At 38.5% G+C, this 16912-nt stretch overlaps 1 protein-coding gene across 1 annotated transcript in view; it reads right to left on the bottom strand.

Annotated features, from left to right (window-relative positions):
• Positions 1-16912, bottom strand: part of LRP1B (LDL receptor related protein 1B) — a 1255163-nt gene that overhangs the window by 20987 nt on the left and 1217264 nt on the right. The window contains exon 86 of the mRNA XM_054044441.1: positions 12010-12114. Coding sequence (XP_053900416.1) covers positions 12010-12114 — 105 coding nt within the window. The remainder of the gene's footprint in view (positions 1-12009; positions 12115-16912) is intronic.

Raw genomic sequence — 16912 nt, 5'->3', positions numbered from 1 at the left:
CACTGCTTGTGGGCCACCTGAAACTCATGGATTCTCAGGATTGAGCCAGATCTGGGAACTTCACTACACAATGTCTGGTGCAATACCATCAACCATAGTCAGTCTGCGTGTTTGATGATGGTCACAGAGGGCAGCTGAAACTCCTGGAACAAGGCTCTCCTTATATAGATTGAGGCAGCTGTATTTACTCACAGAGAAACTTCCAAAGATGCAACATAACGTTCTAACAATTAGAAGTATTAGATAACAAACACTATGTATGCCAACTGGCAAATCTTTTATATGAAGGAAGGGAATCCTCTGTCTGGAGGACATTTGAAAATGCTGGTGAGTAGCAAGCAGAAAATTAGATAGGAATTAAATATATAAAAATATCATGCATAGATATTAAGGGATCATAGTTGACCGCAGGACTATACATTTAAAGGCCACATTCTATATCCACCTTGTAGCATTTAGTGAAAGAGTGGATTGAGGGGTGGTTTGGAGGTGTTTTATCTGCCCTGGTATATGTTTGAGTGATAGCTGCTCTCACCTACTAGAATATTTTAACTTTGGATATTTTTTGCCTTTTTTTTTTTACATAATATAGGATAAGTATTGCATTCAATATTCGAATTATTCCAGTCCAGGCTCAGTAATATTTTATTGCTCTTCTCATATCTAATGAGGATAATTTGACATCTTTAGAATGTGAGGATATAGGATTAAATGATGGAAGTGAGATTTGTGCTAGTTAACATGAAATGCTAATGCTACTTTAGGAAGGACTTCCAGCCCTATATGAAGGACCACATTATCTGAGAAAAAACTAAGTATAGGGTTCTTTAAATGGATTGTGCCTGCAGTTTGCAAACCACCACAAATGGCACCTTCAGAGATAAAAAAAAATGGAAGCTCTCTTCATGGATCCACAGTTAAGTTTAAGTTGAGTTTTGTACTTATACCAGGGATTCACCCACTTAGTTACACATAAGGAATAGAGTGTTATCCACCACAAAATGAAAGCTCTTACTCTAGGCACAGATAGAATTTTCTCAAAATGTAAAAGTAAAAAAATGCTCCTTTTAAGAAGTTTCACACCCTGTGTCAGACCAATTTTTGGTCCTGAATGATCTTTATAATGAATAACACAGACTCTGCAAACTTCTCATATAGCTATAACTCTCCGAAATCTGGTGCATTAGCTACATTTAAGAATGTTACTGCCGCTCATTATTGGGACAAATGGGACTCAAGCCTTTTAGGAAGATGGTGGGCACCTCTGCTGGGCAGAGAGAGGGGAAAACTGGAATGTGTGTGTGCAGGGGAATGTGGATTTCAGGAGCTGAGGGAACTGGTGAGTACGATCTGGCTACTTTGAGCAGTCACAGTGTATTGGTGAGTCTGGCCCTTAGATTTAAGGTAGATACTCTATGTTTTCTAACTATTAGAAATATCATATGGTACTATTCCTTCATGGGGTTTTTGAGTGTGACTTTAAAAAACAGAGGAAATTTCCAGATAAAATCTACTTTAAAATGAAGTAAATGTTGAGTATATATCCATAACTTAAGGGTAAAAATATCACAGGGATGTTTTTAATGTTTTTTTTTTAAAAAAAAAAACCAAAAACAAGCATTACAAACCCAGGAACAACTGACTTAAAGATAGAAGAAATTCAAACATGTTAAGTCATGGAAATGCAAATTTGAGGCAGCCAAACACATTTAACTCTACCCTGTAGTGACACTCTGGGGAAAAATAAAAACAAAATAAATCTACTATGTCTTTAAAAACCTTTAACCTAAGCTCTGACTCTGAACACCAATATGCATGAATCATAATTGTATGGTTATTGCACGGCATTCATTGCAAGATAGATAAAGCTTGAGGCAGGACTTGATCTCTTTCATCTGAAGCAAGAAAAGAGAGAGCAAAACACACCAATATTGGTGAAGATCAAGAAACCTTCAGGTAAGAAGCTGTTCAATGGTACCAAAAATTGGCAAAATGTGCATCGATATCTAACAACACTGCTGAATCTACCCTAATTAGCTAATACAACAAAAGAATCAGAATTCTCTACATTGGGACAGGGCATGCATGGACATTGGTAAGTGCCTGTCTGCTGTTTACAGTGGTAAAAGAAATAAGTGGCAAAGCATGGAAGCACCCCAATGTATTCTGCAATCCAGAAAGTTTCAAACTCATGTGCTGAGAGTGCCTGCATCACCAAGCCTGGAAGCCATGCAGAAAATGTTCAAAATTGCTCCTTTGTCAATGTCTCTTCACCTCTCCCTTGCACTATTATTTTATGCATCACCAACTGAATTATTTAAGTCTCTAAGGCATTTTGGTTTGGGATACAGTTTGAAAAAAAAAATCTCATAGAATATACAATTACATTTTATTGATCTCCTCCAAATTGAAAGTGTTCATACGAAAGTAGTTTAGTTTCTACTGAACAGGAAAGATCTCTGTGAACTAGAATGCTACCAGTGAAAGTCTCAATGTAATTATAATTAGGTAGCCCATTAACTGTACCCTGTGGAGTTACATTTACCGTAAAATATTTAACAAATCTGTTCTTCTCTCACTTTATTGGCCTACCATAGTTTAGAATTGCCTTTTAGTTTCATTCAGTCCTCTCTATGCTATATTGGTAGCTCTCACTCGATTCAACATTGATTTCAGAAAATGCAATCAGTGTGCCAGTTGTAAAACAGGCCTATGATTTTTAAAAATGCCCTCTTTGACAGGATTTCTGCCATAGTTATGAACTCCTCTTCTGCACATACAGTACGTTTATATAGAGAGATTTATTGTGATTGAGAAAGCTGTATAACAGAACAGAGATAACAAGATAGATATAGTACTATAAGGAAGATAAGCTTGAGAAAAGTTCTTCTAGCTTGATTATTGCAATTTCATCCTTTTTGGTATCCCTAACAGACACATTGTCCACTTCTAATCAAATGAAAATGCAGCTCTGAATGCCATCTTTGTTCATTGCTCTGACTGCATCAGTTTCCTCCTTGAATCACTCCACTCATTTCCCTTGTTTCAGTCAATCAAAGTTAAAGCTTCTTGTCCACACTTCTAAGGCATTTCACAACTTTGCCTGTCCCTACTTGTCCACTATTATCACTTATTTTGTCACTCCCTCCCCCTTTCTCTGCTTCAGCAATGGCACAAGCACCATCTCCCACACCTGTCAGCTTCTCCCACACTCATCTTCAAGCTGTCTTTGTGCACAGAATGCCCCTTCAATGAATCAAAGCCAATACTCTCTCCTTCAAATCTGTTCTCAAGACTCCACCTCTGCTGTGACCCCTACCAGAAATCAACTCAAAAATGATGGCTTGGTTATACATCATTAGTGTAAGGATGATTTTATTATTTAAAATTAACTACGCAAAAAACTTCACTTGTAACAGTCAAGAACCTTAAAGTTCTGCAATAACTAACCAATATAACCATATGATCTGATTTTTGTTATCCTTATACTTGTGTGTCACAATCACCTGGGGGTTGGTTCAAAGCCCTCTGTAGTAAGTGGGAAGACTCCCACTGACTTCAATAGGATTTGGATCAGCCTATTGTTACTTCTTGCTTCAGTTTAGATTGTAAGTTCATTAGAGCAGGATCTGTCCTTTATTATGTGTTTCTATAATTGCTATTACAGTGAGGTGCCAATATCATCTGGTGTCCCCATGTGGTACCTCTATGCAAATAATAAATAATACTAATTGAGAATTATAATAATAAGCATGTATTTGGGAAGAAGTATACATATAATGAATTAATGATGAGGGAAGAGATCAAAATCAAGTAAAACATGAAATAAAAGAGAAAATGATGGAAAAGATGGGTGGGCATGCAATCAAAATAAATGGAAAATTTGTTACTTGATGATTTTCTTGTGAGTAATTAATTCAGGGAGGTCCTATGGCTTGTGTTATAGAGGAGGCCAGTAGATGATCACAATGATCTCTTCTGGCTTTAAAATCTGACTCTACGTGGCCGTGGTGTCCAGGGGCACTGGGCCTCATGCAGTGTCTCACCATTGCTACGTGGGCTTTGGGAAGAAAGAAACCCAGTGTGGGCATGAGAGAAACCCAATCCATTAGGGACAAAGACAAAAAATAGATCAAGCAGGTATGGCAGCACTGGAAGGGAAGAGATGAGAAATAGCTTGGACTACGCCTGCCACTTTGGTCCAGACCCTGAACTATGAAGGAACACCCTCCCCCCCCCCCAACTTCCTTCTCTCTCTAGCCATATTGGCTTGGTGAAGAAAGAATCTCTGTTAAGAGCACTCTCATGACAACTCCAGGACTGTCAGCTCTGGGTCCAGAGAAAATCAAGAAGCAGACACCACAGAACACTGATCATGTCTATGTCAATTGTAATCTCAGACTGCTTGCTACAGTTTTTACTTTCTCTTCTACTGATTAGCTCTAGCTGCTTCCAACCATTCCCTTACAGTTTCTTCATTCCAGTCTCACTCCAACTGCCCTGCATACTACTCTCCTTCTTTCCTCTCTCCATTGTGACCTTCCATCCCATATATTTCATAGAATCATAGAATATCAGGGTTGGAAGGGACCTCAGGAGGTCATCTAGTCCAACCCCCTGCTCAAAGCAGGACCAATTCCCAACTAAATCATCCCAGCCAGGGCTTTGTCAAGCTGGGCCTTCCTCCAAGGAAGGAGATTCCACCACATCCCTAGCTAACGCATTCCAGTGCTTCACCACCCTCCTAGTGAAATAGTGTTTCCTAATATACAACCTAGACCTCCCCCACTGCAACTTGAGACCATTGCTCCTTGTTCTGTCATCTGCCACCACTGAGAACAGCCGAGCTCCATCTTCTTTGGAACCCCCCCCTTCAGGTAGTTGAAGCAGCTATCAAATCCCCCCTCATTTTTCTCTTCTGCAGACTAAACAATCCCAGTTCCCTCAGCTTCTCTTCATAAGTCATGTGCTCCAGACACCTAATCATTTTTGTTGCCCTCCACTGGACTCTTTCCAATTTTTCCACAACCTTCTTGTAGTGTGGGGCCCAAAACTGGACACAGTACTCCAGATGAGGCCTCACCAATGTCGAATAACGGGGAACGATCACGTTCCTCGATCTGCTGGCAATGCCCCTACTTATACAGCCCAAAATGCCATTAGCCTTCTTGGCAACAAGAGCACGCTGTTGACTCATATTCAGCTTCTCGTCCATTGTGACCCCTAGGTCCTTTTCTGTAGAACTGCTACCTAGCCATTTGGTCCCTAGTCTGTAGCAGTGCATGGGATTCTTCCGTCCTAAGTGCAGGACTCTGCACTTGTCCTTGTTGAACCTCATCAGGTTTTTTTTTGGCCCAATCCTCTAATTTGTCTAGGTCCCTCTGTATCTGATCTCTACCCTCTAGTGTATCTACCACGCCTCCCAGTTTAGTGTCATTTGCAAACTTGCTGAGAGTGCAGTCCACACCATCCTCCAGATCATTAATAAAGATATTAAACAAAACCGGCCCCAGGACCAACCCTTGGGGCACTCCACTTGAAACCGGCTGCCAACTAGACATGGAGCCATTGATCACTACCTGTTGAGCCCTTTCCGTGCCTTGTAATACTGCCACCTCTGCCTGATAATACATTTAGTGTAAATACAAATTTAAAAAAATAGAACCCCAAAATTATATTTAAAAAAAAAGTCAACTAAACAAAAGAAAGGAAAAAATAGGCCTAACGTGATGCTGGCAAGTTATTATTTCTGTATTTGAATGCTTCATTGCTTTTCCATCTTACTTATTTACATTGTTATCTCTTTGGGGGTAGGGATAGTCTTTACTGTAAATTTGTACAAGTACCTGGCAAAATGGGGCCTTGAGGCCTCTAGCTGCTGCCATAATATAAGTAAATAAGTAATATAAGCAAATAAATTATTAATAATGATAAGTAAGTAAATAAGTAATATAAGTAATAAGTAAATAAACTATTAATAATGATAAGTAAATAAATGATCAATAATGAATAATAATAAAAATGATGCATTGACCAAGGAGGCTCAGAATGCTCAACTCTTCCAAATTGTGCTTTTTAAATTTCCTCTTGGTGGGGTCCTTCTGGAAGAAGTTCTCTTAGAGGATTGCCATATCTTTCGTCCTATTGTGACAAATTTTGGAAGGGATAATATGGAATATCTGATTCCTGGATTTTAAATAATTTCTTCATATCCTTCTAGCTTTGTTGTCTTTCTGCCCATAGTTTTCCCTCTTCCCTAATGACAGACATCTTCAGAGAATGAATGGAGGAGGTATAATTTTGTTTGAGAGGAACAGTTTCCTTTGGGTTGAGATTGTTCCTTCTCTTTTTCTGGTTGAAAAAGTATATCCATTTTCTCCAGTTCTTCCCCTTCATAGTCATATTCAGAAAGCTCCCTGTTTCTGTGAGGTGTAGTCAGAGCTAGGGAGAGGAGGGAAAGATCTCTGGTGTCTCTTAGAACATTTTCTTATGTTTCAGTATCTTTATTGATTCCCCCCCTCTTTTGGGATTTTTTTATTTGGGAGATGGGATTGGGGGGTTCCCTACCTCTAGTAAGGAATAAGGCCTTTTCATAGACATAGCTGAGAAGGGGGCAAAAGAGAATGTTAGTATAGGAGACAAACCTTTAGTCTCTGACGAAAGAGTAACTGGATAAGAAAGTGGCATCTCTGCCTAGGGACAAGTAGACCTGGAGAAGCACCCTCTAATTGCCTCTTGAGGTAGTAATAAGGCTTTATCTTTCAGGGAATTTTCCAGAGAGGGCCACTTTCTGCTGGCGTAGTTTGGTGCCTGCCAACCAATTTGATGCAGCCTCTCCAGATCAGTTTTGGGGAGGAGATCCTAATGTTCCAGCTGAGCTCTTTGATATTTCTGAATGAATGAGTGGTCATAGGTTGGGAACAACTGTGGAAAACATCTAAACACCAGTTGGGTGTCCTCACAAATGGATTTTTTTAGATTTAAGCTCTAGGTTCTTCACCTGCTTTGCCATATCTAGAACAGCAAAGAGTAACCTTTTAAAGAGGATAGCAAAGACTCCCCAATGGCCCAGGGCTCCCCAGTTGTAAGAGCCCCTGAAACCATGAGGGAGTTGGTACACGGCATTGAACCACCACTCAGATTTGGCACATCTGATCCTTCGTAGATGGAGATGGAGGGGCAGATGGATCAAATTTGATTGGTGTTGTGACCCTGTGTGCTATGCTGCAATGCCAATCAAATTTGGTCTATCTGCCCTTCATCTCCATTTATGGAGAGGAAGACAGGCCAAATCTGAGTGGTGCTGTGTCCCAATTTAGCCACTGGAAATGTTGGGAGGCATGGGGTAGGGATACCCCACTAACACTCTATAGTAGCAAGAAACATAAAGAAAGTTTCTGGTGGGATGAAGCTGCTAGTGCCCCAAATATAGCTTTAAAGTTGGGTTATATAGATAAAAGGTGAAATATGGAGATAGACCATCTGGTGCATGGTGGAAGGAATGTAACCATAGAGTCTGGATTGTCCCTGCTAACTGTAGCAAGCACAGCCTGTTAATAGTAAATTAGGGTGGAAATGAGGAGACAGCCTTTTAAAAATGTATTTTTAATACCTCTAGTATGAATTTTTCTTGATGTTCAAGCTGAAGCCCTGCCATGAGTATATAGTGAATTGCAGGCTATAGTGAATTGCAGGCTGACAGCTTTTCATAAAGGTTAGTGATAGGATGCCAACAGACTACACTATAATAATAAGGGGAAAAACCCTCTTTCCATGATGCAAAAATATGTTTGTATTCTGTTATGAATTATCTTATGCTATGAGTAATGTATAATATTGCTGAAGAACTGTAGATATTTAATCTTCTTGTATGCTAATAAAACATTCTTTTTTGTAACTATATATGTGGTAGTGACAGATGGACATTCACACGTTAGATGCTTAGTTTGGTCTCTCAGTCTTAATTGGCCTCAAAGTCTTGAGAGATCAGGCTCTCTTGGTTCATGGTTAGTAAAAAATATTGTAGAAACCATCTTATTTATAGAATTATGGTATTTTTATTTCTGGTCCCAGCAAAGGCCAAAAGTAAAGAAAACTAAAATGAAACACAAGACCCTAGATTTGGGACCCTGCTGTGACTGATTTGCATCAGGACACCAATGCAAAGAGGCTGTAAAACCCAGTGTAATTGGGCAGCTCGTTCACCTGCACATCTACCAATGTGATATATGCCATCAAGTGCCAGCAATGCCCTTCTGCCATGTACATGTACAAACCGGACAGTCTCTATGCAAAAGAATAAATGGACACAAATCAGATGTCAAGAATTATAACATTCAAAAACCAGTTGGAGAACACTTCAATCTCCCTGGCCGCTTGATTACAGACCTAAAATTTGCAATATTACAACAAAAAAACTTCAAAACCAAACTCCAACGAGAGACTTCTGAATTGGAATTAATTTGCAAATTGGACACCATTAAATTAGGGATGTGGGACTAGGAGTGGATGGGCCATTACACAAAGTAAAACTATTTTCCCATGCTTATTCTCTCCTCCCCACCCCCCAGTTCCTCACATCTTCTTGTCAATTGCTGGAAATGGGCCATTTTCATTACCACTACAAACAGTTCTTTTTCTCTCCTGCTGATAATAGCTCACCTTAACTGATCACTCTCGTTTACATGTGTATGGTAACACCCATTGTTTCATGTATATAGATATCTTCCTACTGTATTTTCCACTGCATGCATCCGATGAAGTGGGCTGTAGCCCACGAAAGCTTATGCTCAAATAAACTTGTTAGTCTCTAAGGTGCCACAAGTACTCCTGTTCTTTTTGCAGATACAGACCAACACAGCTGCTACTCTGAAACCAGGGCAATGGAGCATTCTTCCTGCTTAAGGGGACCCTTGGTGGTGCAGGGCTTTAACCCATAGCTACTACTACACCAACCACCACCTGACAACGTATTGCATTGCTGGAAAAAGGGAAGATGGTCTCTATGCCCCTGTGGTCCACTCATGCCCAGCTGCTGGAATGGCTCCTTGGAATTGTAGACAGCTGGGTTTTAGATCAGCTTTGCATCTATTATAACTTACACTAGTGGCCCCAAGATTGGATGAGTTCAAAGGTGTTTAATGGCACCCTAGTTTCTTCTTCCGATTTTAACAGTGAGTATTGGTGGACCACATCTGAGGATCAGCCCCAAGTGGGGAGTGAGATGTCATGAAATATGTGTCATATTAAACCCGTATTTATGCTACTCCACGAGTTTCTAAGAAATTAAATTCTCCTTGGCTGAAATCCTGATCTCACTGAGGACACTGGGAGTTTTGCCATTGACTTTAATAAAGCCAGAATGTCACCTTTGATTTGGGTAAATAAAGGTAAAGCTTCAGAAAAAAAAATCTTAAAAAAACTCTCACTTAAAAAAAATTCTTTCATAAAAAGAACTAGCAACAATCAAGTACATTAGAGACAAAGTGCATATTTACAATTTACATAATTAACACATTATTTAAATTGTGGGAGACAGTTGATAAAATTCATGACTGACTGTCAATTCTCTATTAAACTTTCTATTTCATATATCAAAATACAGATTTAAAATTGTTTACAATTTCTAAAAATATCAATTGACGTGCTTCAGTTTATTAGACAGAAAGGAGAAAAGGCACTGACAGCACATTTTCAAAAACAGACAGTAGTGGATTGTTTTTAGTATGTAACTGCAGTTTTCTGACTACTCAAGAACGATATGCGAAAATATAAGAAATGCAGAATTAAGACAAGCATGTCCTCCAAAATTGATACATAGTTCAAACCCATATTCCCTGAATTTTATTAATCAATTACTGACAGTTCATAGACACACATGAAGATTGAATCAACATAAAATGAAGGCAATCAGAACCCTAATCTGCTTTTCCACAGAATTATTGTAGCTCAAGACCTAGAGTTTCATTGCTTTGAAGTATTGACAAAAAAAGGAATTGTAAGCATATATTCCAACAAAAATGAAAGAATGATTCCTCATCCTCATCCTCATCACTTTAATTGTCCCCCCACCAAATCACCTAATCACCAAAATCCCCCCCCCACTACATCCCAACAGAACCTCAATATTATGTGTTTACTAATAACTGAAAACGGGTTTATATACAATGCATTTATATTAGACTATATATTAAACGTGTTGGAGTTTCTGTATTTTATCAAATTGAAGTCTATGTCATGGGCTCATCATTTGAATTCTGACCCTTGCACCAGAACAGTTATCTGAAGCCCTGTGCAGCTTACTCTGGTTTTTGGAATCAATGAGGATGTTGGACAGGATATATTTTCAATATGCAGAAGGAAGAGGAAATTTCCTTTCCTGATGAGAATTAACAGTTTCTTTTCAAGAAGTATGTCTGAAATTGCGTGAGAGAAAGGTAACATAAAAATGAAGGTAAATTATAAATTGAATCAATAAAGGATAAAAAGAGTTAAGAAGAGAGCTTTTGTAATTTTTTGTAGTTTGTGCTAATTGCTTTTTTAAATCTGATTTACAGATGAAGTTAACAAAGAGGTTTACCAATACAAGTCTAACGGTTAAAATGGCAACCAAATAGCCTTCTTGTTTAATTACTCTGTAAATACTGGAAATGCAAAATCACATTAAAATAGCAGCAGGTAATGAATCTATGCACAATTCGCTTTACCCCAAAACGTTATGCTGCGGATGCATTATTCATTAAAATACCTCAGATCCCACATCCAGGAACAAAAAGCTGAAGTAATATTTTTATAATTTTTATCTGTTATTTCTTCTTCCAATAATATGGCAATAGACACTCCAACAATCTATGTTTAAATACAGTCATCAGTACGACTATCAAAAGGGTAAGTGTGTATTACATAAATGAGCCCCCAGATTAAGTATATGGTGTGAAATGTATGTGAATGTGCATGATTTGAACCAATGAACTGTGGCCTGAAATGATGTCACACAATGTGCAGCATTAAGTGGAAGGTTAAACCTACTTGCATCTCGGTTCATTAAACGCAGTTAAAGTGCAAATTCCCTCATTCTGACAGTAGTAATCACAAGGGTTCACTTTCTGGTCACAGCGCTGACTTTTAAACCCCACAGAGCATCTGCAGAATTTCAGTAAAATACAGCTAAATAAATATTCTGCCTTTTTCTGAACAAGTTTTAAACTCATTACATACAATGATGGTAACACACATACACAATAAATATGCTCAACCTTTTCACAGGAGGTCCAATCTGATAATATCTTGAAAAGTATGGGTAATCAACACTAATCAAAAACATTTTGGTAACAGTGGACCCTGTATTAACCCCTTGCTTCAGGAATCAGAGTTTTGACAGAAAGCACTAAAGCCAAATGTTCTAACACTTAGTATTGGCAATTTTAGATCATGATGGTCTTAAAAAAAGATAATCCATGATTGTTTCCTAAGAATTGTTAGTAACATTTGGTACATGCTGACGTTTCTATGTGTTTTTACAAAACCACATGAGTTAGTGTGTGTGAAACTGGTTATCCCAGAGAATCTATGTTATTTCATGGTTTCATGTCAAACTATGTCAAGAGGAGACTATTCAAATATGAAAAAACACCACTTAAAAAGAAAGAGAAATTATTAGGCACCAAAATATTGATCATAGATGGTTAATCCCACAGTACTATATATGTGAATTGCCAGCAAATAGTCCTCAGCCTTAAGTATTCTAAGTATTCTATTGTAAAATCTTCCTGTTGAAGAGCACTAAACAACAGTCACTAAATCATCAACAATGTCAAATGATGAACAAAAAGAATATTTTACAACTTGCAGTAGAACAGAGTGATAGACAAAAATAACACCTAGAAAAGTAAAAATACCATTGTGAGTGGTACATCATAAATACCTGAACAGATAAGAAATGCAGATGAACAGAAATTTTATTATTTACTGCCACACAGATGTTTTAATGATACACACAAAAATACTTACAGACAGACCGGTATATTTGTCTCTGGGTCCAGCTGACATGCACCACCATTATAACAGTAGCCATCACATAGTTGACAGCTAGAGGCAATCTTTCCATTAGTGCAGCTGTAATGAAAAACATTGTTATCCACATCATTATTGTTGAAAGCAGATGTGAACTATCTACAGATGAAAACATTCATCTTATGAAAAGTAACAGAATTGATGATTGATTAGATTTCACTAAGACTGTCTATCTTGAGGCAGCAACTTTTTAAAACATATTTTTGTAGAACAGGTCACCTTTATTTTATACAAATTCTAATATTTTCAGCCTATTTAGTTCATCATAATAAACCATTAATCTCCCACCAATATCTCTGCAGATCTTAATGGGGTATCTTTGCATTGCTGCAAACCTATGTCCTTGAGTCCTGGACACCATATGAAGACAAAACAAGACACCAGGAATGTGGCTTAACTAGGGAGCAATTTGCTTAAGTAATATATTTGGGAACTATCCAACAATAACTCCTCCCATGCAAGTCATTCTTCCTACTATGATTCACTCCAGCTGGTGGAGGACTGCCATCAGCCCCCCATTCTTTTAACCTGATCCCAGCAGTCTTGCTGGGACCCCATCATGCTTCCATCACACCAGGATTAACAGGGAGGGAAAGATGGGGTTGTCTCCTGTAGTAGACATTAGGAGCCCCACCCCATTCCCCATTTTTTTTAGAAGAGACCTAAATTCCAAGAGGGACATGGAGTGGGAGCTTTTCTTCTTGTGCAGAATGATTTCTAGAGCTGGGGGAAGGGCTTATAAACATTCCTATTAAGTGTGTGGGAGCCAATAGGCTTTGCTCCTTGTCTTCCACCAATCAGCCTAACCCTCCCTCCTCCAGACAACAAGGAGACTGAATGTTCCAAGGAGAGGAGTGTTGTATGTCAAGTTGTGATCAAATGACTTGTACAGCCTAACTACCCACTGGGTCTTTAGGCTGCTGCAAAGAAGGTGAAAACAGCCACACTATCCAGGCCAGTCTGGCAGAGAGGGAAAATTCCTTCCAAGTCCCAACAGGTGATTAGTATGATGCCCACAGCAAGACCAGGAAGAGCCAGTCCTATTTTAATCCCAAGGGGGGAGTGAAGTGGGAGCTTTTCTTCTTGTGCAGAATGGCTCCTAGAGCTGGAGGAAGGGCTTATAACCCTCCCATTAAGTGTGTGGGAGCGAATGGGTTTTGCTATAGCTTTATGGTCCACCAATCAGCCTAACCACCCTCCTCCTCCAGATGACAATGAGGCTGAATGTCCCCAAGAAGAGGAGGATTGTATCCCTTAAAAGAGGCCAAAGAATTTCTTTCCACACTAGCCCAAAGTTCCCCCCACCTCTGAGGCCTTTTGGGAGTTGGGCATTGCTTGTAAAACCTCTAAGTGGTATTAAATGTAAGTAAATAAGCAATTATTAATAAATGGACTGATCCTCAATACTTCAGATCTGAATAAATATTCCATTTCCAGGGCTTAAGAAAAAACATTAACATTTTGCCTCAATTTTTATATAAAACTGTAAATAACATATTTTTAGTCAATCTCAGCCTGAGTTTGAACTCAATTCTGTGGACATTGGTTGTTTTTAAAAAGTTAATATTATTATTACTGATTGTTCGTTGGACAGTAGTACCTACTAACCACAAGTTTATGCTGGGTACATACATTAGTACATGAGAGTCCTTGATCTAAATAGACAAATAGTGAGTGAAAAGCAATATTACCATTTTACGTAGGAGGAACTGAGGCACAAGATGATAAAAGCAACTTTGGCTAAGGTCCCACAGGAAATTTCTGGCAGAGGTGTGAAGTGAACTCTCATCTCCTGAGTCACATTCCAATGCCTTAATCAAAAAAGACATCCTTCCTGTTGGCATTTGCCAACTGCTATCAAGCAGTGGTCTGTGATTACCACACTTTCCCCCTATTATTAGAATAGAAGCTATATGTGGCAATGGTTGACAAAAGTAGTCCTTTTAATGGTTTCTACTGTTGTGTGCATTGTAAAACTAACTGGTGAAAGTCATAAACCTGCAGCAAAACACAACTTGTACATTTTCTGACCTAGAACCCATGTGTTCATAGAACTAGCTGCTAGGTTCCTGTTCAGTTTTTTCAATTCATTGTGTTAGCAGCTGTAAATTGCACAACCTCTCATTCTCCGTACCTAATTGCTGACTATCAAGCTATTCCTGTGGTACTGGTATTACCATTCAATGCAGATAAATGCAGAGATTAGCTGCAATGCATATACATAGTTCTCAAGATATGTGAATATTCTATTTTATTAAAGTTTTTGTTCGCCTACTTACTAGAAATTTGATTCTTTCTCACTGTTATACTTATAAAACACAAAATGGGATGGAACTGAAGACAATCTGTTTTTGTCCATAAAGTACTGTACAGTAGTTGAATGTGATTACCTATCTATCCATCTGCACACCAGCAGAAGCCTCTTAACAGCTAAAAAACAAATAGGATTCAATACTGTGTGATACGAACACCGGTTCCACACCTCTATGTGACATGTACTGTTTTCCATTTGCATCTTCTTTTTATCTTCACAAACATAATTTCTTTTGGCTTCTTTTTGCCTTGCATGATATCATTATATTTTTGCATCCCTTATTCTTTCAATACTTGTTTCATTCTTCCTTCTTTGACTGTTCTCTTTAGCTCATTCCCATCTTCTTCTTTTGGGTCCCACGTTTGCTTTTTCTTCTTCATTTTAATATGTATTAAAGCTCTGTCTTCCATTAAATAACTAGCAGTTCGAACAGCCCTACTTCTTTCCAGTCTGAAGTTATTGTAGCAGTGAGGAACTGAGAAGAGACACGTCTATTAGCAATGCCAGTTTAGCACTGTGTAGGTGGCAGCTTGGTTCCAGCGGTAATATGCACTAACAACAGGGCTTCTAAAGAAAGGCCAATTACTGAGCAACCTTCAAACTGCAAAAAGGGTTTCATGATGCTGATGATTTTCATACAGCTTTGCTCATGAATGTGAAAAGCTACTTCTTTCTTTAACCCTTTAGTTGTGGAAAACTGGCTAGGGATTATCTTCCAATGCATTCATATTCATGGAAAACCTGACTGCTGTTCTCTGTGAAGCATGTTACACATTTTTGTAATGTCAACTGTAGGTCTATTTATTATATCTATTTTACATAGATACAAAACTAAATATTTTATAAGATGCAAACAAAACAAAATTGGCAGGTGTATATGCTTGTAATTAAAAAAACAAAACACATTTAAAAAAATAAAACTGGCTATTATAATTTGCTTTTTAAAGGGAAGCTATAACATATAGTACATACAATAGTCCTTGGGTCCAGATTTTGTTCACATGGCACAGGTAAGGAAAAATGATGGGTTCAAAGATGCACTGGCCTGGTTCTCCAGCATTATGATGGCTTCCTGTGGCCCTAAAAAACTATTCCAGTACCTAAGGATTGTAGAATGTAGGTAGCCACACCATGTTTCCTTGAGTACACTACCTGCACTAGCTCTGTGGCACCCAAGATTCCCTTGAGCAGGAAAAATCCTTTTGAGGTGCTTTAAAGTGGGTGTAGTGCTGCTTAAAGCAGTCATAATAGGGCCCAAAATCTGGTACATGTAGATTATATGCACACTCCATTAACACCTTAGTTATGAGAACATGACTGTTACACATGTATAATTTTATCTTTAGCAATTCCTAAATTTGGAATACAAGTTTAATGTTCTCTTAGTATAGGTTTTTTTATGGGTTTTCCTGGATGTGTTTTCAGAGCCTCTTGCAGAAGTAGGTTCAAGAGTTGAATCTTTCAGTCCTTCTGGGTGCTTTTAATTAAAGGCTTTGCAGGCATCAGAGTCTTTAGCTGAATGCTCTTCCCTGAGGCATAAAAGCAACATGTCTTAAATGCCCTTTTCCTATATGGATCTATCATCTTCGACAAGGACCATGGTGAGCCAAAATCATCAAACATTTCATTAAACAGCTGAAAAATTGCAAAAATCTAACCAAGACTTTTGAGCCCACACTATGATTATCTATTAAAAGTACTTATGGACTGTTTACAACTATTTGTATATAAATAATAAAATGCAGAAATGGGTGAATTTGGTTTGTAAATGCCCTGGGAGGCTAATAGGGAGAAGTGACAGATCATTAGAGGACAGATAGCAAAGAGGTGGGCTTTAAACTAGATTCAATGGGGGCAGGAGACAAAAGCACATGGGTAAGTCCAGAACATGGCGACCTGGGGGAAGGGTTGGAATCTGGGGGAAATATGGGTAATCATAGCAAGGACAAAGGAGAGACAAAAAGGTATAACTGGCATCACAGAGACTTGGTGGGATAATTCATATGACTGGAAGATTGGTATTGAAGTACAACTTGTTCAGGAAACACAGGCAGGGAAAACACGGAAGAGGTGTTGCCTTGTATATCAAAGATGTATACACTTGCACTTAGGTCAAGATAGAGGTGGGAGGCAGACCTGCTGAAAGTCTCTAGGTAAGGATAAAAGGGGTAAAAAAAACCCAAGGGTGATGTCATGGTAGTGGTCTAGTATTGACCACTGAACCAGGAAGAAGTGTATGAGGCTTTTTTAATAACTAACAAAATCATCCAAGCCCAGGACTTGGTCGTGATTGGGAACTTCAACTACCCAGATATCTGTTGGGAAAATAATAAAGAATGGCACAAATTATCCTAAACATTGTTGGAATGCATCGGAGACAACTTTTTATTACAGTTGGAGAAAGCAACTAAGGGAGAGGCAGTTCTATTTTTTATTCTGAGAAATAGGAAGGAACTTACTGAGAATTTGAAGATGGAAGGCAGCTGGGGTGAAAAATGACACAGTTCATAATTCTAAGAAAAATAG

This window comes from Malaclemys terrapin, chromosome 11 (genome assembly GCF_027887155.1).
Source record: "Malaclemys terrapin pileata isolate rMalTer1 chromosome 11, rMalTer1.hap1, whole genome shotgun sequence".
In the NCBI taxonomy this organism is placed as follows: domain Eukaryota; kingdom Metazoa; phylum Chordata; order Testudines; family Emydidae; genus Malaclemys; species Malaclemys terrapin.
This window is presented reverse-complemented; position numbering and strand designations above follow the sequence as displayed.